Genomic DNA, 25,847 nt, shown 5'->3' on the forward strand with positions numbered 1-25,847 from the left:
TTTTTGAGATTGTATTTTAATTACATTTCCTCTTCCCGTTCTTCCTCCAGATTCTCTCAGCGGTCCTTCAAATTCATGGCATCTTCTTTCATCACTCTTTCTTACATGTATATATGTATTTGTATATACATGTGTATTCCCAAATATAACCTGTTGAGTCCATATAATGTCACACGTGTGTTTTCAGGGCTGACCATTTTGCTGGACCACCCATTGTTGTGTTTCTCCTTGAGGAAACGCTGCTGCTCTCAGCGTTTCTCGGTTGTCTGTGGTTCTTCGTGTAGGGTCGAGGCCTCGTGGTCTTTACCCACCTCGGTGTGTTTGTTGGTGTCCTTCTTGTTCAGCTTCCATTAGGGTGATCATGTTGTTGATGTTCGGATGTTACTAAGAGACATAATCTCACAGCAAAGTCCCCGATCCTCTGATTCGTCCAGTCTTCCTGCCCCCTCTTCCACAGAGTTCCCTGAGCCTTAGGTGTAGGAGTGTTTTGTAGATGTATCCACTGGGACTGGGCCCCACAACTCTGTGTATTGATTGGTTGTGGTTTTCTGTAGTGGTCTCTGTTTGTTGCAGAGAGAAGTTTCCTGGGTGATGGATAAAGACTATAGTTATCAGTCTATACCAACAGTTCTCAACCTCTGGGCTGTGAGTCAAGATCCTTTAGGGGTCACATATCAGATATCCTGCATATCAAGTATTTACACCTTTAATCCCAGCACTCAGAAGGTGGAGGCAGGTGGATCTCTGTGAGTTCAAGGCCAGACTGGTCTACAGAGCAAGTGCCAAGACAGCCTCCAAAACAATACAGAGAAACCCTATCTGGGGAGGGGGGGAGAAGAATTGCAAAATTACAGTTATGAAATAGCAACAAAATAATTTTATGGTCAGGGGTCACCAAAGCATGAGGAATTACATTACGGGTCAAGCATAAGGTCTGGATTCCATTCCTAGCACCCCATAAACCAGGTGTGGTGCTAGGAATTTCCCAAAGCTATAACAACTGGTTTTCCAGCCAAGTTACCACTGTAGATGAGATATGGATGGAGCCTTCAGCATGTCCCCAGGTCCCTGCATTGTCCTCTCTGCCTCATGCTTCCTCTGTTTTCAGGGTGAAAGGAAAGGCCAAAACAAGTACTATCCCCCGGACTTCAACCCCGAGAAGGTGAGCAACTTCCCTAAGACCCCGCCTCAGTGACCAAGTATCACATGTCACCTAGAGAAGACTCCAAGGCGCCTGGAGGATGTGTGCAGACTCCACCCAGTTACCGTGCCATTGAATAGAAAGTCCTTCTATAGGTCCTGGTGTCCCTGGGGGGGCGCCTGGAATTACTTCCTTCAGACGCCAAGAAAAGCTTTGTCCCTGGCTCCACACTGTACCTTACCAAGACCTCCACACCTGCCACGTGGCTTGTAGGATGTAAGACTGAAGCCCCTTCTATCCAGGGAGGCAACTGTCCCCCAGCAGTAGGAACAGCAAGGAAACAGCTACCCCAGCTTGGTCTTGCTTACCTTCACTCACCCTTTCCATACAGCATGGCTCTCTCAACCGATACCACAACAGCCATCCCCTTCGAGAACGGGCTCGGAAGCTGTCACAAGGCATCCTTGTCATCCGGTAAGAAACTACCATCCCTCTCCCAAGACCTCTACCTTGCATCAATCGCATGTCTCCTGATTGATTGGCCCAGTGGCTGCAAGGTTGTAATTCCATAAAATAGGAAGACATTGCATCAGACCGCTATTGCTGCATAACAAAACAATAAGTGTCTGTTATTGATAACAAGTCTGGGTGCCTCTTCTGGGCTTGGAAGGGCCTGACTAGGTCTTCTTCCTTCATTGGTGGGGGCTTGGTAGCTGAAGACCAATTGGTCCAGTGGGGCCTTGGCCTATATAGATAGACTGTTCCACAGGGGGTCTTTCTTCCAGCAAACCAGCAATATCATGGCTCCAAAAGAGCAAGCAGAAGTGCCAGGACTCTTAAGGCCAAGCCCCAGACCTGTCACACTCCTACTTTCTTTCCCTTCAACTGCCCGACAGGGATCCTGATTCCAGGCTGGGACCAGACTCTTCCTCTGTGTGGAACATGCCACAGAGTGATGCCCAAGGACATGACCATGGAAGGAAGAGTGGCCCGCCAAGGCCTCCCAGATACTAGATAGCCTGAGGCAGTAGGCACTTGGGTCCAAGAGTTCAAGAACAGGCTGGGTAACATAGCCAGAATATATCTTAAGAAAAAGGGGAGCAGCAGTGACTCAGTGGGTGAAGGTAGTATGTGTTGCCTAGCCAGACATCTGAATTAAATCCCCAGAACCCACATAGTGGAAAGAAAGAACCAACTCACAAACATTGTCTTCTGACTGCCACACATATAATGGATAAATAAATACGTGTAAGGAAAAAATTTTCAAGAAGAAAAACAACAATGAAAATCTTTGTCTTTTCTTTAGATTTGAAATGCCGTATAATATCTGGTGTGATGGCTGCAAGAACCACATCGGCATGGGTGAGTCCACCTACCCACTTATGCCCTGCCTGCCCATCAGCCCTCTCTGTGCCAAGCGCTATGAGACACCAGAAATACTGTCAACCGCAAGGTGGCAGATACCCAAGCTAGAGAACAATGAGAAGGCTAGGCCCTGGGATCCAGAGCCTGTCTCTGCCAGTTGCTAGTAGATGACCTTTATCCATCAACTGGATTTTGTATGCCTCAGTTTCCCAGTCTCTACAGTGGAGCTGATGTGAGGCCCACTCGTGTATATCCAAGGTGCTTTTTGCAGCATGTGTTCTTTACAGAAGGCTGGGGCACAGACTCTGCCCGTATCTGAGCCACAGGCTCAGCAGTATGACACTTGGCAGGGGCTACCTTCCTGGCTTTCATGTCTACCTCTGGGATGTGGAACAAATCCTCAGTTTCCCCCTGCTCTCACACTACAGCAGTCCACACCATCCTGTCTCTTTTAATTTGATTGTTGTGTGCGAAAGTGTGTGCATGCATAATCACACATGTGTCACAAAACTGTGGAAGTCCGATGACAACTTGTGGGTGTCAGGTCTCTCCTGCTGTGTGGTGTTTCCCAGTGATTGAACTCAGGTTGTCTAGTTTAGTAGCAAACACCTTTATCCACTGAATGAACAATCCTATCCCCACACCTTTATGCCCGCCATCCCATCTGGATTCAGAACTTCCATTGTTAACCCATTACTTCACTGTCTTAGTTAAGATTTACTATTGTGATGAAACATCATGACCAAAGGCACTTGGGGAGGAAAGTTTGTTTCACTCACGGGTCTATATAACAGTTCTTCATCAAAAACAGTGAGGCCAGGATGCTGGAGGCAGGAGCTGCTTACAGACTTGCTCCTCATGGCTGCTTTCTTACAGAGCCCAGGACCACCAGCCCAGGGATGGCCCTACCCACAATGGGCTGGGTCCTCCCCCATCAACCACTAATTGAGAAAACGCCTTATAGCTGGATCTTATGGAGAAATTTTCTCCACTGGGGATTCCCTCCTTTCTGATAGCCAGCACACCCACAGAGCCTCTCACATGTGCCATCTATTCCGGTACCTGATGGTGGAGATTGTCCCTATACCAGTTCTACAGCAGCCAAGTATTCTGTAATCCACTCAGTTTTGTCAGGCTGTGCCTCATGGTCACATCAGATCCCCCAGAGGGAAGCACTGTTCCCAAAACCACCCCAACAGATACTCCTCAGAGTCATCACCAGCCCCAGACAGCTTTTCCTAGGAGACTGACCAATGAAAATTGCTTAGAAGTCCACAACTCTGTGAAACAGCTGCCAGAACTGAAGGAACACATTTACTTGTTTATTATAAAATACTACAACCAGTTTGGCAGCACACACATTCCAGTTTTGGAGAGGCTGAAGCAGGAGAGTGGTAAGATAGAGGCTAGCCTGAACTACATAGTGAAGCACTGTCTCAAAAGTTAGGGCTGGGTATGATAATGTGGTAGAATGTTTGCCTGACATTTGCAAGGTCTTGGGTTCAGCTTCATAATAAAATACATGCATAGATGGATGAAAGATAAAAGGTAGGTGGATGTGACATGGTTGGTAATGATGGATGGATGACTGGTTCTTCCTAGGTAGAGCAAGCAAATAAAGATGGGTGGTGGTGGCGCACACCTTTAATCCCAGCAATCAGGAGGCAGAGGTTGGCGGATCTCTGAGAGTTCAAAGCCAGCCTGGTCTACAAAGCAAGTTCCAGAACTGTTATACAGAGAAACCCTGTTTTTAAAAAGCAAAACAAACAAAAACCAAGCAAATAAGTGAGAGACGCATGCCATAGGTATGTGGGGCACCCTTCCAGGAGCTGTGCCCTGTCCAGCTGCCCAAGAGGCCTAGTACCTTTTGGAGACCTCATTATATAAAAACCTTTACTCATAGCCCAGCAAGGCCTGCCATTGAGCCTCATCTTGGAATTGTTCATCCTAGGCAGGGTTAGGAACCTCTGCAGTGAGCAAGGCCTTAGGATCTACCACTGGGTAAGGGCAGGGCAGGGATTTTCTTTGGATGCAGCACCAGGGTAGAAAAGCAAGGGCAGATGTTGCTATAGCAGCCTGTGGAACAGACATTATCATGTCTGGCCTGCCTCTGGGCTAGCTAGGAGCCAGGAAGTGGGGATGGCAGCCAGATGCACAATGCGGGAAGGCAAGGTGGCTGTGGAAAGGGCAGGATGAGGCCTTTGCTGATAAGGAAAGTGTGAGAGGCCCACAGGCTTTCAGACCGCAGGACAGAGACTGGGCCCAGAGCGTGTCCAAGACCTTGGATCCTTTCCCCAACACTGAGAAGAGTGGGCGTTGAACCATCCCAGATGCCTCATGGCCACCCTCCAGCCACTAAAGTAGCTGGCCCAGAGAGGAAAACAGCCAGGTCAATGCCTGGGTGCTGTCACTTGAGGTCAGAAGGCAAGACTACATCACCTCCCAGGAAAAACCTGAGTTCATACTCACTCAGGTAGTATGTATTTACTAATTTGTGACAGGGTCTGGCTATGTCACCCAGACTGGCTGCAAACTTTGCCTTGCCTCTGCCTCTGCCTCCCAAGTGCTGGGCTCTCAGGTATACCCCCACATCTAGCTCTCCATTGACATTTATTCCCAGAGGTCTGTGATCAGAATTACTGTCACCTCTGTTGACTAGATGGGAAACTGAGGCCCAGAAGGATGAGGTGCCTTGCTTAGGGGTACACAGTGAAAGCAGCACTAAAACCTGGGCCTTCCTGTTCCAGGCCACTCTTTCCTATGGTGTGGGTACTCAGTGCCTCCCAAGCTTCATTCTTTCCTGCCTTGGTTTCTGTACCCTACCAGGCAACAAATCACCATCTTGTCCCCCACCCAGAGAAAAGCTGTTACAGTGCCTTGGTCCCAGCCTCTCTTTTCCTGCCCTCAGGTGTGCGCTACAACGCAGAAAAGAAGAAGGTTGGCAATTACTACACAACTCCAATCTACAGGTAGGAGCATCTGGTGGCACCTTAGTAACAGTTGTGGCATTATAGGTTAAAGGGTCTGTAGAGGAGCCTTAAAGGTGGGGGGGAGGGGGGCAACCCACAACTTAGCACCCTGAACCTCCCCTGACCATGCCCTGGCAGGCCTAGTCAAGCACACCCATACCTAGCTCCTAGGAGTCGGGGCTACAGTGTCTCCCTACGGTACCCTAATTCCAGTTCCTCTCCAGGTTCCGGATGAAATGCCACCTCTGCATCAACTACATCGAGATGCAAACAGACCCTGCCAACTGTGACTATGTCATCGTGAGTGGTGCCAGCCGCAAGGAGGAGCGTTGGGATATGGAAGACAACGAGCAGGTCCTGACCACAGGTGAGCTCCGTCTGCTTGTCCATTCCACGTGACCCCAGGCTGCTTCCCTAGCATCATGCTTATGTGGTCCTTGCAGAGCATGAGAAGAAAGAAAAACTGGAGACAGATGCCATGTTCCGCCTGGAGCATGGTGAGGCTGACCGCAGCACACTGAAGAAGGCCCTGCCCACACTCAGCCACATCCAGGAGGCACAGAATGCTTGGAAGGATGACTTCGCTCTGAATAGCATGCTACGCAGGCAATTCCGGGTGAGGGAATCCCACAATAGACATCAGCAGACTAAGAGCTGGGAGACAATGGTTCAGATCTGTGTCCCCAGATCCCACTTGCAAGCTGGTCGTTTCCCCTCTGACCCTAGGCAGAGGGGAAATGTGCAATACAGAGTCATGCCCCTACCTAATCTCTCCCTGCTACTATAACAAACATACCACAGACTGGGGAGTTTATATACTAAAAATATATTATTCACTGCTATACAAGCTGCAAGTCTAGCATTGAGGCATCTGCTAATTCACTATGTACAGAGTGCCTGGTCTGGTTCCTCTAAAACTTCCTGCTGCATGGATCCTCAATGGCCAGATAGGACACACATACTCCCTACAAACTCCTGTGTAAGGCACTGACCCCGTTCATGAGGGAGAGTCCTCCCCAAAACCTCATGTTGTCAGCTATCACACAGGGCACTAAGTTTCAACATAAGCAGGGAGCCAATTTTTTTTGTTTGTTTGGTTGGTTTTTTGTTGTTGTTGTTTTGTTTTGAGATGGTTTCTCTGTGTAACAGGCTATCCTGGAACTCACTTTGTAGACCAAACTGACCTGGAGCTAACAGAGATCCACCTGTCTCTGCCTCCCAAGTGCTGGGATTAAAGGTGTGCACTGCCACCACCTGGCTTTTAAATGTGTAGCTCAGGCTGGCCTTGAACTCATGATATTCCTGCCTCTGCCTCTTTCAGCAAATCCTACCAATGTGAGCCACCACAATTGGCAGGAGCCAGTTCTGATGATGTCTATCTGTGGTTCCAGCCACACGGGACTGAAATGGGAAGCTCCTGACACAAGAGTTGGAGACTAACCTCAAAAACAGAAAGCTGGCCCTAATGGCTCATGATTGTAACCACAATGCAGGGGAACAAGGCAAGGGAACTGCTTCAAGAAAAAGAGGGTGGGGGAAGGAAAAAGTTCTAGGGCCCCAGAATTGGCAGTATGGCTTAGGCTTAAGTATGGCCTTAAATTCCCTGTCCCCTGCCTGGACCTCCCAAGTACTGGGATAACTGGCATGGCCACCAAACCTTCTTTATCACATCTTATGGAATTTATCTAGTAGGTCACACCTGCAGCCCATCATTGATCAAAGTGTAGTGTTATAGCACATGACCATCTTTTTGGCATGAATGCATGAACGACTGCATGCAGGACACTGACATGAGCCCATACTCATGGGGCCACTTGTGCATCTCAGGTACTGTATGGGCCCTTTGCTTGCTTCGGTGTCAAGGGAGAAACAGACCCAGTGGCTGGAGTGAGACCCATGGGTCTCAAGGAGGTGGGGTTCTGATGTCCTTCCCTGTGTCCTTCCCATACACCCCCCACAGGAAAAAAAGAAAGCCATGCTAGAGGAGGAAGAGAAGGACCAGGCACTACAGGCAAAGGCTAGCCTAGCCATCCCTCTTGTGCCAGAGACAGAGGACGACCGAAGGCTGGCTGCCCTGCTACGGTTGCATACCTTGGACTGTGAGTGGTGGCACTGGGCCAGAAGGTTCATGGGAGGCAAAGGTTGCCAGGTTTGGGGACACCTGGTCCCTAGGGAGCTCTGTTACTTACAGTGGTGGGGGAGCTCAAGGCTTGGGGTATGTTGTATGTACACAGCCACTGAGCCTTAGGTCCTTGTACAATCCCCCTTCCCTACAGCCTCTGAGGACAGACAGAAACTGAAGCGCACAGAGATCATCCACCGCTCTTGGTTCCCTTCAGCCCAGGGACCCAGTGCCAGCAGCAGCAAAGCTAGCAACGTCCTCAAGAAACTGTGCCAGGGCCGCAGACCAACCCCCAGCACCACGGGCACAGTGGGGGACCTGGGCATAGTGAGGAGAAGATCTCGAGAAGTTCCAGAAAGCCCCCAGTGTGCAACAGACAGTTCTTTGTCAGCAGAACCAAGAGGACCACCAAGAACCACCCAGGACAGACCTCAAGAGACAGTAGAGGTCCCTAGGACCAGCAAGGCACCAGAATCCAAGAGGAATTGTAGAGACCAGACCTTACCCTTAGGTTCTTCCCAGAAGGAACTGCTGTACCCCAGCAACCCCAGTGCCTCCCTGGTGGCTGACTACTCAGACTCAGAGAGCGAGTAAGGGAGTCAGAATTCCAGGGACCAGAAGCCATGACTTGTCCAGACCTTACGGACTGCAGGCCCCATTGCTGCCAGCCCAGCCACAGACCTCTCTCCCTATACAGATCATTATTTATTTAGTTCTGGTGAGGATGTCTGTGCCTTGGTGTAACCCCTGACACCTTAACATTAAAGCCCTGTTCTTTGTCCCTGCCTTGAGTTGCTAAAGTCTCCTAGTAGCTCTCCTGCCTTCACTTCCACCCAACTAAGCAGATGTTGCTGCAGCCACTATTGTGACAGCAATGTCCCCACACAGCAGGATGAAGGGTTTGAAATACTGGATCAAGATTGGCCATGGCCTGGGGTGGCAGGAAGATTGAAAGAGCGCCAGGTTGCTGGAGCCACAGAAATAATACTAAAGGTAGGCAGGAAGGACATCCAGGCTGCATGCCATAAGCTGGTATGAGCCATTCATAATGACCCAACCATTAGGGGTAACTGAAACAACCATCAAAAACACCCTGGTCCCAAGTTAGTGAGAGATCACTGACTCAGGTCTGACAAATGGGGAACCTGCATAAGACCGAACTAGACCCCCTTAATATAGGTGACAATGGTGTGGCTGGGACAATATATGAGGCCACTGGCAGTGGGTCCAAGATCTAACACTAATGTACAAACTGATTTAGTGGAGCCCATTCTATGTGGAGAGATATTTTGCCCAGCCCAGACACAGGGGTGTGGGGGTGGAGAGGTGCCTTGGTCCTGCCTCAACGAGATGGTGAGACAGACTTAGACTTCCTAGGAGAGGCCTTACCCTCTCCAAGGAACAGATGGGAGGAGAGGGAAGTGGGAGGAAAGGAGAGAGGGGGAACTAGAATTGGAATGTAAAATTAATGTTAAAAGAAACAAAAAAAGATTAGCAAACCACTGACTCCCACAGTCCAAAGCCAAGGATATAGAACCCTCAGCAGAGAACTTACTGCTTCGCTGTATCCCACCAACGTATTTGAAAAGTGCCTTGATTTATGAATTCCTTCTATTATTACATAAGCATAATAAAATTGTGACCATATTGGAACGGGGGGGGGGGGACACCTTAGTCCAGCCAGTGGTGGGCACACACCTGTTACCCTGGCGCCCCAGCAGTAAAGACAAGGTGTGGTCCAGTCCAACATGGGCTACATAGAGAAATCCCTGTGGGTTTTGTATGTTTGCTTCGTTTTGTTTTTAAGATGGGATTTCTCTATCCCTGGCCGTCCTGGAACTCACTATGTAGACTAGGGGGTACTCACAGAGCTCTGCCTCCCAAGTGTAGAGATTGAAGTCTGAGTTTTATTTTTAATTAAGCGTTTTGCATGCATGAATATGTTGCCCCACTGAGTCTGAAGAGGACCCCTGTAACTGGAGGTAGAGGCAGCTGTGAGCCAATTGGGAACCGAACTCTGGTCCTTTACAAGATCAGTATACACTCTTAACCACTGAGCAATCTCTTCAGCCCCTAAGAATAAAAGTTCCTCGTGGTACTTGCTTTTAAAGAAATGGGGCTAAAAGTGGTGCGAGGAAGACCGTTTGACACGCTGATTAAAGGCTGGGTGTCTGTGAGCCACGGACCAGTAAAGGTGAGGCTGCCAGGTATCGCTTCAGTAACGAATGTGCAGTTTTCCGCAAAAATAACCACCACTAAACACCCTGGCATTCCCAACTCCAGCCCTGGCACAGGTCTCGGCGACACCGGAAGAAACTAATCGCGGGGCGTCCCGGGCTGCGTGAGTGCATGCGCAGGCGCCGGCTACAGGATGCGGCTCCGCCCCTCAGCCTGTGCGAGCTGCCGTGTGGCCCAACGCGCCAGGCACCATGCGACTGGAAGCGATCCGCTACTCCCCGGGCTCGCTGCAGATCCTCGATCAGCTGCAGCTGCCTGAGCACTGCCGCTACGAGGCATTGGGCTCAGTGCAGCAGGCCAGGGAGGCCATCCGCGCCATGAAGGTGCGCGGCGCCCCCGCCATCGCGCTGGTGGGCTGCCTCAGCCTGGCCGTGGAGCTGCGGGCGGGCGCCGGCGGTCCTGGGCTGGCCTCTCTGGTGGCCTTCGTGCAAAACCAGCTGCGTCTCCTTGTCGCCGCCAGGCCCACCGCTGTCAACATGGCCCGTGCCGCTCGAGATCTGGCTCGCGTGGCAGCCCAGGAGGCGGAGCGCGAGGGTGCCACCGAGGAGACCGTGCGGGAAAGGTACGGGAACCTGGACCAGGCAGTGCAAGCGTTCTCTGTGGCTTTGGAGGCTGTCCTGGAACTAGCTCTTGTAGACCAGGCTGGTCTCGAACTCACAGAAATCCGCCTGCCTGTGCCTCCCAAGTGTTGGGATTAAAGGCGTGCGCCACCACCACCCGGCCCCTTTTCCCCTTCTACAGATACCAGGAAGCAGGCGCAGTGCAGGTGTGTGGAGTGTCTAGGGGCCCACTGGCAGGACTAGAAGTCCATCCCTGTGCTGTGCTCCCCAGGTCCTTGCACTCCGTCCCTTAGTAGCACCACACCAGCTTTATGACACCCGTCCTGTTTAGGTTCTGCCGTGAGGTCTTGTGTGCTCTGCCCTGCTTCCCTCTCTACCTTTCTCCTTCCTTTCCCACTTCCGGTCAAGCCGCTTCGTTCTCAGTGTTGTGCTGCATCTGTCCGGTTCCTGCGCCCGCCCTCCCCTTCTGTAATAACACCTTGTCCCTAACTCTGCCTTCTTGTCCTTCATCTTACCAGTTAATCAGCTGCCTCTCCCACCACTAGTGTCATCACCGCAGAGGCGGAGGGTTTTGTTGGGTTTTCTTCCACCCCAGCACCTGACTCGCATACACGGATTCAGTGAGCAGAATGACAGGTGTGTCCCCAGGAGAGCCCCACAACTTTGAGGAATGGAGAGCAGCTGGCCAGGTCCTTCCCAGCAGTCTAAGAGCGTCTGTCGTCCCCAGAGTGATCGGCCTCGCCGAGGACATGTTGGAGAAGGACCTCAGAGACAACCGCAACATCGGGGACTTGGGAGCCCGCCACCTCCTGGAGCAGACCAATCCCAGGGGTGGCAAGGTGACAGTGCTGACCCACTGTAACACCGGTGCTCTAGCCACTGCTGGCTATGGGACAGCCCTAGGTGAGGAAGCACTGTCAATTGACAGGGCATGGGAGGTCTTCTTTGTGGTACAAGGCAAAGCACTTTGAGCTGGGAATGTTGTTCAGTGGCAAGAGTACATGCTTAGCTGGAGCTGGCTGAACAGTTAAGAGTGAAACTACTTTAGAAAGGAACCTGTTCAGTTCTCAGAACCCACACTGAACATAGCCACCTGCAATGCCAGCTGCAGAGGACCCAACACCCTCTTTTGCCTCCATGGCACCTGTGTTTACACGATTATAGACACACACACACAAACACACAATAAAAATAAATAAATTCTTTTAAAAGAGTACAAGGTCCAGGATTTAGTCCCCAGAACCCAAAAGAAGGAACCCAAACTATTTCAGTCACAGAAATGTGAATATTGGTTTTGAGTAGTTTTTTTTGGGGGGGTGGGTTGTTTTGTTTGGGGGTTTTTGTTTGTTTGTTTGTTCGAGACAGGGTTTCTCTGTAGCTTTGGGGCTGTCCTGGAACTGACTCTATAGACCAGGCTGGCCTCGAACGCACAGAGATCTGATCTGCCTGCCTCTGGCTCCCGAGTATTGGGTTTAAAAGTGTCTGCCACCCTCACCCAGCACTTGTTTTGTTTTGTTTTGTTTCAAATATTATTTTGTGTGTCTGAGTATTTTTGCCTGCTTGTGTGTATGTGCACCACACATGTGCCTGGTGCCCGAGGAGGACGAAAGATGGCACTGGGTGCTCCAAAGCTGGAGTTCCCATGGTTGTGAGCCACCATGGGGGTGATCTTAACCGCTGAGCCATCTCTCCAGCTTGGGATATTAGTTTGTTGTTGTTGTTGTGTTGTTTTCCCTACTGCCAGTATGTTAGTTCCTGTACAGAAACACTTAGGAAGTTGTTGGCAGGTATGGATATATCAAGGAGTCCAACTAGTGGCTTTAGGATCCCATCCCTCGTTTTGCCTGTAGTTCTACTATCAGAGACTGGAAACTTTCCTGGGCCACCTGCCTGACATGCCTAGAGAAGGGACATAGTGTTGACTCTCAGAGGACTGGGGAGCAGAGTGACATACCTCTGGGAAAGACTGGGAAAGATGTAACCAGGAGATAGGGACTTGGGAGTCAAGGCAGTGGATTCCTCCTAGCCTTTGGTTGTCCAGGAAGCAATCCTGTCTGCCTAAACCCAGCATTGGATCTTGGGAACCTAAATCTTCAGAACAAGGCTCACAAGCCCGTTATTGACTCAGCCTGCATTCACTCAGCAGCTACCGACTTCCAGGGAGTGAAAACACAGTGGTGAACTGTGGAAGAGATGCCAGGCATCTGCATACTGAAGACAAAGGAGTGACAAAGGACTTGGGGTATGGTCAGCAGCAGGGCACTGCTGAGAATCCCCCATTAAAGAGCTGGTTATGTGGTTCAGCTGTAGAGCCCCTGCCACCCAAATGCAATGTGATGGGTTCCATCCATCCCCAATACCACAGAACAAACAAAAAATAAATTATTAGAAGGTGCTAAAAGCTGCTCAGCAGGCTGGGGCAAGAAGATCATATTCCAAGGCCTAATCAGAGCCACTTAGCAAGACCCTATGTCAACAATGACAAATGCCCTAAATGATAAAGACAGGGCAGGGACTAAAGATCAGAGAGAGTGGTGGGGCTGCTGTGTGAGACCGAGGAATCTCAGGGTGTCAGAAGTGGATGTAAAGATGATGTGAGCAGCGTGTCAGGCACAAGGAATAGCTACAGCAAAGGCTGGAAGTCACACTGTGTTCTACACTAGCCTCAGCATTTGCAACCTAGTCTCAGGGCTACCCTGCTTGTCCACTGGTATGCCCCACAGGTGTGATCCGCTCCCTACATGAGATGGGCCAATTGGAGCATACCTTCTGCACAGAGACCCGGCCTTACAACCAGGGAGCCCGGCTGACAGCCTTCGAGTTGGTGTACGAGCAGATTCCTGCTACTCTCATCACTGACAGCATGGCAGCCGCTGCCATGGCACACCGGGGTGTATCAGGTCAGTAGGCTGGGCACAGTGGGGCAGGTAGTGCTATGGACATAAAGCCAGGTATGTGACCTCCCCAAACTGTCCCCCACCCCACCCCCTAGCTGTGGTAGTGGGAGCCGACCGTGTCGTTGCCAACGGAGACACAGCCAACAAAATAGGAACGTACCAACTGGCCATTGTCGCCAAGCACCACGGAATCCCCTTCTACGTGGCTGCCCCCAGCTCATCCTGTGACCTCCAACTTGAGACTGGCAGGGAGATTGTCATAGAGGAACGCCCTAGCCAGGAGCTGACTGACCTGAATGGAGTCAGGATTGCTGCACAGGGTAAGGTGTGGGCTTGGCACTCTGTGTTGTGGGCTTCAGTGGCATGAGCTGCTTTGCTCATTCACCCTCCTCCTCAGCTACATTTTGATGGTGGAGGTTACATTCAAGGTCAGACTTTGTAAACTGTGCTGGTGGGTAGAGGTGGGGCTCAGTAGTAGAGTGTTGGGATGGAGAACTGAGTTTGGTGCCCAGAACCAACTTTTTAAAAGATAGCTGTGGTGGCATGGGTGGGTTTTTGTTTGTTGTTGTTTATTTGTTTGTTTGTTTTATTGATTTACTGAGGTTTTTTTTATTAATTGATTTACACAAGGTTTCTCTATGTAGGTAGCCTTGGCTGTCCTGAAACTCACTTTGTAGACCAGGATGACCTTGAACTCACATAGATCCACCTGCTTGTGCCTCCCAAATCTGGGTTTAAAGGTGTGTGCCACCACCACCCAGCATGGCACAGGTTTATAATCTCAGTGCTGGGGAGACAGAGATGACAAATCCCTGGTACTTCTAGCCAGCTGAGTCTAATCAGCCAGTCCTAGATTCAGTGAGAGACTGTCTCAAAAGCTAAGCTGGATGGTTCCTGAGGAACCACAACTGAGGCTGGCTGCTGGCCTCTATATGCATCAGCACACACATGCACACAAAGAATAGTGCTAGATGGCTCAGAGGTTAAGAGCATTGACTGCTCTTCCAGAGGTCCTGAGTTCAATTCCTGACAACCACATGGTAACTCACAACCATCCGTTATGAGATCTGGTGCCCTCTTCTGGTGTGCAGATATACATGGAAGCAGAATGTTGTATACATAATAAATAAATAAAATCTTAAAAAAAGAAAAAAAGAATAGTGCTAGGCATGGTGGTGCAACCTGTAATCCCGGCATTCCAGAAGCCCAGGCAGGAGAGCTGCACAAGTTCAAGACCAGGTGGTACAAGTGAATTTCAGGCTAGTGTGTACTGCCAAGTGAGGCCCTGTCTGAAACACCAAAAACAATCAGAAAAGCATAAAACTGACAAGTCTCTCTCTGATTGACAAATATCTGTATAGACAGCCAGGGATGATACTTGTGCTCCCAGAACTGGAGAGGCTGAGGCAGGGGGTCTGCTCAGACTTCAGGTTCATCCTGGGATACATAGTGAGACCCCCATCTCAAAAATCAGAAAGAGTTGGGTGGTGATGGTGCACACCTTTGATCCCAGCATTCAGAAGGCAGGCAGATCTCTGAGTTTGAGGCCAGCTTGATCTCAGAGTAAGTTCCAGCAGGGCAGCCAGGGCTGTTACCCAGAGAAACCTTGTCTTTAAAAAAAAAAAAAAATCAGAAAGCTGGGGCCTGATGGCTGCTCATGAGGCTGAGGCTGAGGCAAGAAAATCACTAGTTCAAGGCTAGCCTAGTCAACATTAACTCTATCTCAAAATAAACATTTTTGAAGGGGCCACAGATGTAACTCAGATATGGAGCACTTGCCAGAAGGTACAAGAACTGAGACTCAATACCCAATACTACATCAAAAACTTTTTACATTAAAAATAGTCAAAATACATTTTATACACATTTTAAAAAAAGTCTTAAAGAATAAACAAGGTATTTTCAGATAATTTGCTGGTCTTGGTGGCACACATCTGGTGAACCTAGAAGGTAAGGGAAGGAAGACAAGGACTTCAAAACCAGCCTCAGCTACATAGAATATTTGAGGTCAGCCCAAGCCACATGTATGACCCTGTGTTAGAGAAATAATTACATTTTAGAAATTGATTTTCAGCAGGGCGTTGGTGGTGCACGCCTTTAATCCCAGCACTCGGGAGGCAGAGGCAGTCCGATCTCTGTGAGTTCGAGGCCAGCCTGGTCTCCAGAGCAAGTGCCAGGATAGGCTCCAAAGCCACAGAGGAAACCCTGTCTCGAAAACCAAAAGAAAAAAAAGAAATTGATTTTCAAAACATCTATGAAGGGCTCTGCCTCATCCTCAGAACCCCCAAAACAAATGTAATAGCAAAGCACACCCACATTTGAGTCAGTGCAGAAGCTCTGGGACAGATTCTGAAATTCTTAAACTCTTTGGAGCAGGCAAGAATGGGGTCCATAAGGCCGAGGCCATGAGCAGCAGGAGCTGTGGCTGTCGCCTCAGTGCCTGTACCTTTGTGAGCCATTTGGTATGTGTGAACTCCTAGATTCTCAAGGACTCTCTTGCCCCAAGAATTGCTGTGGACAAATGACACCAGCCAGGGAGTTCTCAGAGCCAAATCCTCACCTGATGTACCCTCTCTCCCTGCAGGAATCCAGGTTTGGAATCCTGCTTTTGATGTCACCCCCCACGAACTCATCACCGGTGGCATCATCACTGAGTTGGGTGTCTTTGCCCCTGAGGAGCTCCGAGCAGCCCTAAGTACCTCCATCTACTCAGAGGAACAGACCCTAGATAGTCCCCAGATGTGACTAGCTGGCTCTCCACAACCCAACCACCACCTGCTGTGGTTCCTCTGGTTTTATAATAAAGTTTTCAAATGGCTACCCCAAAGCTCACCCACACCCCTCCTTTAGCTACTGGAGCAGACCTGACTCTGCAGAGTCCCAGCATCCACAACAAAGCTGCCCGAGTTTATACATTTCAGCTCCATCCTTTGTATGACCTATACATGGGGTGCAAAACCAGATGTGGGGGTACACAACTGTAATCCCAGTTCCTGGGAGGCTGAGGCGGGATTCTTTGGGTTTTAGCTACCCTCCTGGGAAGCTGAGGCAGAAGGATTTCTTTGGGTTTTAGACTATAGATTGAAGAAAAAACCAAAACAAAAAACAATGTAGAGATAATCAGGATGATCTTAGCTGTCTTTGAAGTATTTGTTTCTTTGGTTTGGTTTGGGTTTTTTTGTTTGTTTTTTTCAAGACAGGATTTTTCTAAGTAACCCTGACTGTCCTGGAACTCGTACACCAGGCTGGCTTTGAATTCACAGAGATCTGCCTGCCTCTGCCTCCTAAGTCCTGGGATTAAAGGCATACACCAACACCACCCGGCTATATATTTTTATTTTATGTATGTGTGCTTTACATGCAAGGGCCTGGTGCCCTCAGAGGCCAGAAAAGGACACTGGATATCCTGGAACTGGAGTTGTTGATGGTTGTGAGCTGCCATGTGGATGCTGGGAACAGAACCCAGAGCCTCTCTGCAAAAGCAACAAGTGCACTAAAAGAGGACACCAAAGTTCAGTAATCAAGATAAATGTTTGTTTTTTTAAGACAGAGTCTGTGTATCTTTGGCTGGCCTGGAACTTGTTATGTGGACCAGGCTGGCCTGGAACTCACGGAGATCCACCTGCCTCTGCCTCCTGAGCAAAGGGTCAAGGGTGTGAGCCACAACAACCTGCTTCAATTTATTTATCTATCTATCTATCTATCTATTTTATTTTTGATAGTCTCTGAACCTGGAACTCATCAAATAGGCTAGGCTGCAGGGACCCTCCCCTCCTCAGCCTCCTCAGCACTGGGATCACAGGTCTGCCCACCATCACTCACTGAGGATGGAACTCCGGTCCTCATGCATGAGCAGTAAGCACTTTACCACTGAGTGATGTTCCCAGCCACCAGGTGTATATTTTAAATCTTTGTTTTGTTTTGTTTTTGTTTTCCGTGACAGGGTTTCTCTGTGTAGCTTTGAAACCTGTCCTGGAACTCGATCCGTTCCGTAGACTAAGCTGGCCTCGAGCTCACAGAGATCCGCCTGCCTCCTGGATCCGGTGTACCACCACCCAGATTATTTTAAATCATTTCACATTGAAAAAAGCTGGGTGGTGGCACACACCTTTAATCCCAACAGAGACAGGGGGATCTCTGAGTTCTAGACCAGCCTAGTCTACAGAGTGAGTTCCAGGACAGCCAGGGCCACACAGAGAAATCCTGTCTTGAGAAAACAAATATAGTTATTGAAAAGAACATAGCTGATTCTGTGACTGTGACAGCTTTTGAGCTGCAAGTGTGAGGCTGAGTGCCATCCCCAGCACAGCTGCAAAATTAATGTATCATGATAACCTAAGGGTTTTTTTAGTGACATGTTTATTTATTATGTGTGTGAATGTGATTAAAAAAAATCTGCAGGCCAGGTGGTGGTGCACGCCTTTAATCCCAGCACTCAGGCAGCAGAGGCAGGCGGATCTCTCTGAGTTCTAGGGTAGCTTGATCTACAGAGTGAGTTCCAGGACCGGCTCCATAGACACCCTGTCTTGAAAAACAAACAAAAAACCTGCAGGCGTCAGTTCTCTGAGTTCTGAGATTAAATGAATGTGCCACCACCCAAGATTGAACTCGGTGGCGTGCATGCCTTTAATCCCAGCACTTGGGAGGCAGAGGCAGGCGGATCTCTGTGAGTTCGAGGCCAACCTGGTCTTCAAGAGCTAGTTCCAGGACAGCCTCCAAAGACATAGAGAAACCCTGTCTCAAAAAAAAAAAAAAAAAAAAAAAAAAAAGATTGAACTCGTCAGCACCTTTACACACAGGGCCATGTCACCAATGATGACTGAAGTTTTTTGGCACTCCCTTAATTTTCCACCAAAAGTGAGTTCCTTGCTTGCCTCACCCCAAGTCTAACTTGACCTTTTATGTACAAAAAGCACAAACCATCGTGTTTTATACTACACGAGTGTCCTGACCCCTGAAAATGGTAACAATTTTCTTTCTGATGTTTTGAACAGCCATTCTTCTCTAAGTGTGCACCTCTGAGTCCCCTGCGGCCTTAGGTCCCACTGTGGCCAATGACGTCTTGCGGCTTCCGGTTCTCCTGCGCGTGGCCCCGCCTCCTCCGGCTCGTGGTGAAACATGGCGCAGGGACAGCGCAAGTTCCAGGCTCAGAAACCTAAAAGCAAGGCAGCGGCTGCGGCGGAGCGGAGCCGAGGGCCGAGGAAAGGCGGTGAGGAGAGGCGTGGGGGCGAGAGCGAGAGGGCGGCGGCGCTTGGGGAGGGCGGCCCAGGCTCACTGGCTGGTGTCACTCCGTAGGTCGAGTCATCGCTCCCAAGAAGGCGCGCGTCGTGCAGCAGCAAAAGCTGAAGAAGGTGAGGGGATCGCAGCCGTGGGTGCGAGGATGGAAGCGGGCCGAGAGCATCCCAGCTCCGAGTCTGTGCCCTCCCTTGTTCGATGGATCCAGACCCCGCGCTTAGCTTCGGGGGTTCAGATGCTGGTTAGGGACTGTGAGCAAATAGCCTCGGGGTTTTTGTTTGTTATGTGTATCAGTGTTTTATCTGTTTGTGTCTGAGTGTCTGCGTGCATAAAGCGTGCGCCTCAGACCCGAAGAGGTCAGAAGAGGATGTCCAATCCCCTGGAACTAGAGTTATGGATGATTTTGAGCCATTATGTGTGCTGGGAACTGAACATTGGTCTTCAATGGTCAGAAGTGCTGAAGCCTGGCGTGGTAGCCCACGCCTCTGATCCCAGCGCTCTGGGTGCAGAAGCAGCCTGGTCTCTGAGTTCAAGGCCAGCCTGGTCTGTATGCTTTAATTACATGTATATGAGTGGGTGGGTGCCCATGCCCACGGAGGCCAGAAGCAGCAGCACAGGCTACTCTTCCACCAGACCTCAATTCAGTTCCCAGCACCTACATGTCAGCTCACAACCATCTATAACCCCAGTTCCAAGGGATCTCCAGTGTTCCCTTCTACAGGCTATGCATGCCTGAGGTACACAGACATGCGTGTGAGCAAAACACTCTCATACACATAAATAAAAAGTTAAGTAGGGAAATTAGAGGCTCCAATCTGGCTTAAAGCTTGAGTAGATCTGGCCGAGTGTTGGTGGCGCCCTCCTTTAATCCCAGCACTTGGGAGGCAGAAGCAGGCGGATCTCTGTGAGTTTGAGACCAGCCTGGTCTCCAGAGCGAGTGCCAGGATAGGCTCCAAAGCTACACAGAGAAACCCTGTCTCAAAAAAAAAAAAAAACAAACAAACAAACAAAAAAAGCTTGAGTAGATCATTCTGTCTTCCCAGTCATCTCCCCTAGGCAGGTAACCCAGCAGCCTGCTCTGCCCCATGGGGTATCCACTCTCAGGCCCTTAGATGAGTTTCATCACAGTCCACCAGTAGACCACTTCCCCTTTTGCCTTCCCAGGTTCAGAGGTCATCCTTGAACTCTGTTCTTATCCAGTCTAGTCCCGTTAGCATACATCCAGAATCAACCTACTTCTGCCCCATCACCTCTCATCCACTTTCAAGGTTGGCTCCTTGCCAACACTATCCTCTTCCTGCTGTAGCTGCTGAGGCATCTGCTCACAGCTGGTTCCCCTCTGCCCAGAATCTTCCAGGTCTGCTTCCTGTCAGCAAAAGCCCCAGTTCTTCATCTCTCCATCCTCATTGCCTTTCATCCTTTCTTCTGTCCCTCTAGCTTTACTGGCCCTTTAAGGATTCTTTGTCCCGATGCTAGATATGTTCTTTTGACCTGTTCGTGGTAGCACTTGGGCCTATAGTGGTAAGTCCAGGCAGGGGCAGCTTGAGTCTGAAGCTGTTCTGAGAGAACAAAAGGAGGGGATGTAGGAGGATGTGTGTGTATTCAGGCTGGGGAGAGTGAGAGCTTGCTCTGTGTCCCTCACAGACCCTGGAAGTGGGGATCCGGAAGAAGATTGAGCATGACGTGGTGATGAAAGCCAACTCCAGCCTGCCTAAGAAGCTCACACTGCTGAAGGGTGCATCAAAGAAGAAAGGGGCCACCACGCCCAGCAAGACACCATCCTAAAGGCACTGGGACTTTACAGGTGACCCCACAGGCTGGCTGGACTTGAAGAGGACCCTGCTCCAGTCCTGATGGCACCTGGGACAGCAATGGGCAGGTGATGATGGCGCCTGAGGCCAGCTCGGCGGGGTTCTGAGGAGGCACTCAGCTTCCTATAGGCTCAGGGTCTGTCTTTACTGGGGTGACAGTGTGATGAATCTGACTCTGATGTCCCTCCAGCTCTCCAGCAGCCCAATGGGGAGGCTGTTTGGGGGCTAGGTGAGCCTCACTGGTCTCCACAAGAAACTTCTCCCACCCACACAATGCCCTTGACAGCCACAGACCCAAGAAAGGGCAATGGCATCAATAGCCGAAGCTGGCAGAGAAGGTAATCTCTTTCCTGGGTCTCCAGGACACACTCTAGTCATCTAGTGTCTGTTGTCACTGTCCTATACATGAAGAAGGGTTCCATATCTTCACAGAGGCACCATCTCATCCTGTCACACTAGTGATCCAGAGCCACTTGGGGATGGCCACTGTTACCCAATAAAGCTGTGCTCACAGAGGCTGCCTGCCATTTTTTTACATTCTGTTCTGTCCCCACATCTTGTCTTGCTTGGGTGAGCTAGCCTACTAACACTCCAGGACCAGGACCTGGCCAGCTCAGCCACCCTACTCCATAGCCCAGCTCTGCATATGTCCATTGAGGGGCTCACTCCTGCTGAACCAGATGCTGATCATGTCATACGCAGGGTGCTTGACCTGGTGGCATCTCCCTTGGTGTGGCCCTGGGGCAAGTGATGAGTATGCTGGTGGCCTATCCCTTTGTGTCCAGCCATTTCACCCATTGAGGAGGCAGAAAATTGTTGAGTCACCAGTGACTGCCCCCATCTCTGACTGGGTGAGTCTGTTCCCACACAGTTGGAATTTGGTTGGAATTTAGTGTCCAGATCATCTGATGCTCCCAGGCTGGTCCTGGCTTACCAAAGCTGGCTGTTAGGCATCAGATCTTCATGTGTGCTTAGCAAGCTCACCCTAATCTAAGCTCCCAATGCATTTGCACTGCAGAGGAAGGACCTGCTGGGTTTTAGTCCTCTCAGGACACAGTTGCTCTGCTGTGAGCAGGGAGGGCACCGTTAGAGTCTGGGGCTTCCTTCAAGACTGGACCTTGAAGGCAGTTGTTAGTGCTCTGACTTGTGATGGAACAGTGTCCTGAGGTGCTGCTCCCCACCACATGTACCTTCTGGTACCCTCACCACAGATCCTGAGGAATGGGTCCACTCCATTGTAGATACAGCCCCAGAACCTTGAGCTCATCAGTGGTCTGTCTCAGGTTTAGTTTGGTTTACTGAGACACAGTCTCCCTGTGTAAACCAGGCTGCCTCAAACTCAGCTAGCTATACATGCCTCTGCCTCCCAAGGGCTGAGATTAAAATGCCCAAGGACCAAAAAGGGCAAGTGGTGTGTGTGTGTACATGAGAATGGGTACCTGAGGAGGCCAGAGACAACCTGCCCTCTAGAGCTGGAATGATAGGCAGCTCTGAGCCACCCTACATGGGTATAAGAGCAGTGGAAGCTGTTAACTGCTGAGCTCTAGCTCTAGTCCTATCACAGGTGTTTTGTGGTAGCAACACTAAGATGGCTAGTCATAGTGGCAAACCCCTTTAATCCCAGCACTTGGTGAGTAGAGGCACTTAGACCTCTGCGTTTGAGACCAGCCTGGTGGGGTGGTGGAGGATAGAGGTTCCAAGCCATCCAGGGTACATAGACCCTGTCTCAGAAAACAAAACAAAAACTTGGGAGGAATGGACTTGGTTGTCAGCTTAACTGGACTAGTAGACAGTAGCTCTTTGTGTCCAGCTGGCCGTGCAGAGGACTGGTGCAGCAGACATTGGGTAGGTAATGAGCACCCTGACGGAGCTGCACCCTGCAAGCCAGGGAGGACAGAAGACCCTGCTCCAGTACACAAATCCCCCTGAGGTGCCTGCCACCATCAAACTCCAGTCCTAGCCTTCCCACTGACCAGACAGCTCATGGCAGCAGCATCCGGGGAGCTTCCTGCCCCTCAGCGCCTCCTGGTGACTTGAGCAGCTGCTGAGTTCTCAGACTCTGGCATGGAGGTGGCCACTGTGACTACTCAGCCGTTGTCATGTAAGCTAATCCAATAAATGCACCTTCATATTCTGTTGGTTTCCCCAAAGCACCCTGCAAGACAAACACTCAGGTGCTTGTACAGCATCAGTGGAATGCAGTAGCACAAAGGCAAAAACAGCCTACATTTGCATTGACTGGACTGGCAAGAATCTGCTCCAGCCACAGTGGCATATTATTCAGCCATAAAAATGGAATGGGTAAAAATGCACCAGGTTTGACTACCTGAGTTCAGTCCCCAGAGCCCACATGTGGAAGAGAAGAGAATGAACTTAAGTTGTCCTCTGACCTCCACACCTCCACCATGGCAGGCACTTGCTCACACACATTCACATCAGTGTAAATAAGAGTGAAATGAAGGGTTGGGAAGAAGGCTGGGTTCAGTAGTTAAGAGCACTTGCTCTTAAGAGGAACCAGGTTCAGCTCCCAGTCCCCACAGCAGCTCACAGCCCCTCTAACTTTAGTACCAGGGGCTCCAGTGCCCTCTTTCCTCTATGCAAATGGTGTGCTTACATATGTGAAAACATTAAAAATATCTGAAGTGTACCAGATGTGGTACATGTCTTTGATCCCAGCACTTGAAAGGTAAAGCCAGGTGGATTTCTATGAGTTTAAAGCCATCCAGGGACACACACACACACACACACACACACACACACTCACACACACACACACACACACACACACACACACTCACACACTCACACACACTCCAGTAAAGAAAAGTGGAAAGTACTTACCTAGCCTATAGCATAGATGAGCCTGGAAACACAGTGTTGATGCTGGGCATTATGATTACACATCTATAAACCCAGCACTTGATAGAGGAAGGAAAACTAAGAAAATTAATTTCAGCCTCCACTAAATAGTTCAGGCTGGGACTAGAGAGATGGCTCAGCGGTTAAGAGCACTGGCTGTTAGGTCCAGAGGACCTGAGTTCAATTCCCAGCAACCACATGGTGGATCACCACCATCTATAATGGGGTCTGATACCCTCTTCTGGCATACAGACATACATGCAGACAGGGTGTGCATACCTAAATAATAAATATATACTAATTTTAAAAAATAGTTCAAGGCTAACCTGAGCTACTTGAGACCCTGCCAGAAAATTTTTTTAAATGGCATCATGGTGCATTCCTTTAATCCCAGGCTAGGAAGACAGAAGCAGGAAAGTCTCCAGTTATCCTTGTAACAAACCAGGTACAGACGGTACAGTTCTGTGAAAGGGCAGAGCTGGCAGGCAGCTGCAGCTGCCTGGGAGAAGAGGAGCATGGTGGTAGGTAAACACTGGGTTCCCTCCTGGCCTAGAAGTTCTGGAACTAAATAGAGATGAGCATTCTATTATATTGGAATGTGCTGACGGCAACAAGAGTCTGCTTTATGATAGGTGAACTTGAAAAGATGGGCTCACCTTTGATGGCTGACATCAACAGCTCTTCTGGAGTCCCTGTGAAGACTGCAGACTACCTCATTCGCACCTAGAAAGACTGGAGAACCAGGGGCTTGCAGTATGCCCATGGCTAAAGCAAGACCATAGGCTTCGTTAAATTGAACTAAGAAATGTTTTTGGAATGGTTAATTCAGGATAATCCACACAATCAAACAAGATCACACTGGCTCTTTGGACACACACATTTTTAAACACCTCCCCTCCAAAAAAATGTAGCCATAGGTAGTGGGCACCTGTAAACCCTGTGCTTAGGAAGCTGAGGCAGGAGTATCCCCAGCAGTGTGAGGCTTGGAGGTCAGTCTGGTCTACAGAGTTATAACTGTCCAAAAGCCGAGAGATGAGGTATCAGTGGTAGAACTTGCCTGACTCTGGCAAGACCTTCAGTTCCATCTCCAGCACAACAAAAAGGAAAGAAGTGTGAGGGACATTCACCAAGAAAAACTAGAACTAGGAGGGCTGGGTCGGCATTCAAGGGGCCTGCCGTCTGGCTCCTGGGTTCTTGTGCACCAGGAAGACTGACCTGAGGAGAAACTCAGACTCACTGGGAGTGGAGCTCCAGTGAGCTCTTTCCTCCCCTAAGGGACTGGTTCCTCTGTAACTCCAGAGCCACACCTTCTCCCCACTTGGGAATGAGGGCTCTCAGCCACCTATGACCACCTCAATGCATGGTATCCTTTCTTTAAGGTGGGGCTCCTTAGCCCAGAGTGTGTCCTTCATGCTTCTCAGCACTATCTTCTGATATAGGGAGAGATGAAAGCTGCCTAATTTTGCTCTTATAAAGAAACAACTAGGGCTGGGCATTGATGATGCATGCCTTTAATCCCAGCACTCAAGAGACAGAGACAGGTGGATCTCTGTGAGTTGGAGGCCAGCCTGGTCTACAAGAGCAAGTTCTAGGACAGGCTCCAAAGCAATACAGAGAAACCCTATCTCGAAAAAGCCCCCCCCCAAAAAAAAAGAGAAAGAAAGAAAACTGGGACCTTCAAGGTTACTCAGCAGGTAAAGGGGCTTGCCACCAAGTCTGATGAAAGGAGCTTGATCCCCAGAACCCACATGGTGGAAGGAGAGAATTGACCTCCACATACACACTGTGGCACTTGTGCACATACAAAAACACTTGTTTTTTGTTGTTTTGTTTAAGAAAAGAGACACAGAGAAACCCTGTCTTGTAAAACCATTAAAAGAATTTATACAAATGATGGACTCCCCACACTGTGTTGGATCTTGCTAACATTTCCTTTGGTTCCTTTATCTCCTTATTTCCGAAACTGACAACTGCTTTGGAAAGAGGTCTGTCTCATTTCAAGTGTGCTATAATGACCAAGTGTCTTACAGAGAGAGCAGAAAGCAGGACAACACCCAGCCCAGCAGCCCTCCAGAATTCCCACTGGCCATCTCATCCCTGCACTCTTTCCCAGATACCACCTCCCACCTCCGTCTGGGATCAGTCGCCCCTAGCCCCTGCCCCTGGCGGGGCCATTTGATTGCTACTCTTTCATGGAGTTTGAAGGGGTTCTATATTTTATTTGAGGCATGGTAGAATTTCTCTGTGTAGCCCTGGCTGGCCGGCAACTCACTATATAGACCAGGCTGGTCTCTCCAACTCACAGGGTTCCACCTGCCTCTGCCTCCCGAGTGGAGTTCTGAGATTTAAAAGACTAAAGTGCTGGCCACCACCAAGCATTGTTTGTGTTTGGCTTGGTGCTGGGGATGGAACCTAGGGCTTCCTTAAGCCAGCTCTACTGGGAGATAGTCCTCAGCCATCCTTGTCTCCCCCTGATTTCTTGTGTGTTTCATCCCTGTTTTGTTCAGGTCTTTCCCATCTAGACTTGTACCCAGAGAGTGGCCTGTGAGTGGGTGTGTGTAGAAGGGAAGGGTCTCCTAGCAATAGAAAGTTTGGTGTTTGGGGAACTGCTCTGCCCTCTCCAGCCCTGCTGCTGCCATGAACTTGCTGA

The 25,847-nt window shown here is 49.8% G+C and overlaps 3 protein-coding genes across 6 annotated transcripts in view; all 3 read left to right on the plus strand.

Annotated features, from left to right (window-relative positions):
• Ccdc130 (coiled-coil domain containing 130) overlaps window positions 1-8,384 on the plus strand; it is a 14,254-nt gene extending 5,870 nt beyond the window's left edge. For 2 of the 3 annotated variants that reach the window (XM_027406216.2, XM_027406215.2), the window contains 8 exons: window positions 1,109-1,162; window positions 1,533-1,615; window positions 2,448-2,503; window positions 5,415-5,475; window positions 5,700-5,842; window positions 5,919-6,091; window positions 7,436-7,574; window positions 7,752-8,384. In XM_027406216.2, the coding sequence (XP_027262017.1) occupies window positions 1,109-1,162; window positions 1,533-1,615; window positions 2,448-2,503; window positions 5,415-5,475; window positions 5,700-5,842; window positions 5,919-6,091; window positions 7,436-7,574; window positions 7,752-8,191 (1,149 nt within the window). In that variant the 3' untranslated portion in view covers window positions 8,192-8,384. Of the gene's footprint in view, window positions 1-1,108; window positions 1,163-1,532; window positions 1,616-2,447; window positions 2,504-5,414; window positions 5,476-5,699; window positions 5,843-5,918; window positions 6,092-6,796; window positions 7,304-7,435; window positions 7,575-7,751 lie in introns of those variants that run through there. The other variant, XM_035442552.1, reaches the window with a different exon arrangement.
• Window positions 8,385-9,973: 1,589 nt separating this feature from the next.
• Window positions 9,974-18,416, plus strand: Mri1 (methylthioribose-1-phosphate isomerase 1). Of its 2 annotated transcripts, none has more exons than XM_027406213.2 (5): window positions 9,974-10,397; window positions 11,123-11,298; window positions 13,119-13,295; window positions 13,388-13,612; window positions 18,287-18,416. In XM_027406213.2, the coding sequence occupies exons 1-5, from the start codon at window positions 10,027-10,029 to the stop codon at window positions 18,298-18,300; spliced, it is 963 nt and encodes a 320-aa protein (XP_027262014.1). In that variant the 5' UTR covers window positions 9,974-10,026; the 3' UTR covers window positions 18,301-18,416. The 2 variants fall into 2 exon arrangements, with proteins under 2 accessions (XP_027262014.1, XP_027262013.1); XM_027406212.2 differs by lacking the exon at window positions 18,287-18,416 and adding an exon at window positions 15,877-16,212 and having other exon boundaries at window positions 9,976-10,397.
• On the plus strand, window positions 18,363-20,854 carry C3H19orf53 (chromosome 3 C19orf53 homolog). The gene is made up of 3 exons (XM_027406214.2): window positions 18,363-18,501; window positions 18,588-18,643; window positions 20,172-20,854. Exons 1-3 carry the CDS (start codon window positions 18,411-18,413, stop codon window positions 20,310-20,312), a joined length of 288 nt encoding a protein of 95 aa, XP_027262015.1. The 5' UTR covers window positions 18,363-18,410; the 3' UTR covers window positions 20,313-20,854.
• Window positions 20,855-25,847: the final 4,993 nt, after the last annotated feature.

The sequence above is a fragment of the Cricetulus griseus genome, chromosome 3, assembly GCF_003668045.3.
Source record: "Cricetulus griseus strain 17A/GY chromosome 3, alternate assembly CriGri-PICRH-1.0, whole genome shotgun sequence".
Lineage (NCBI taxonomy): Eukaryota > Metazoa > Chordata > Mammalia > Rodentia > Cricetidae > Cricetulus > Cricetulus griseus.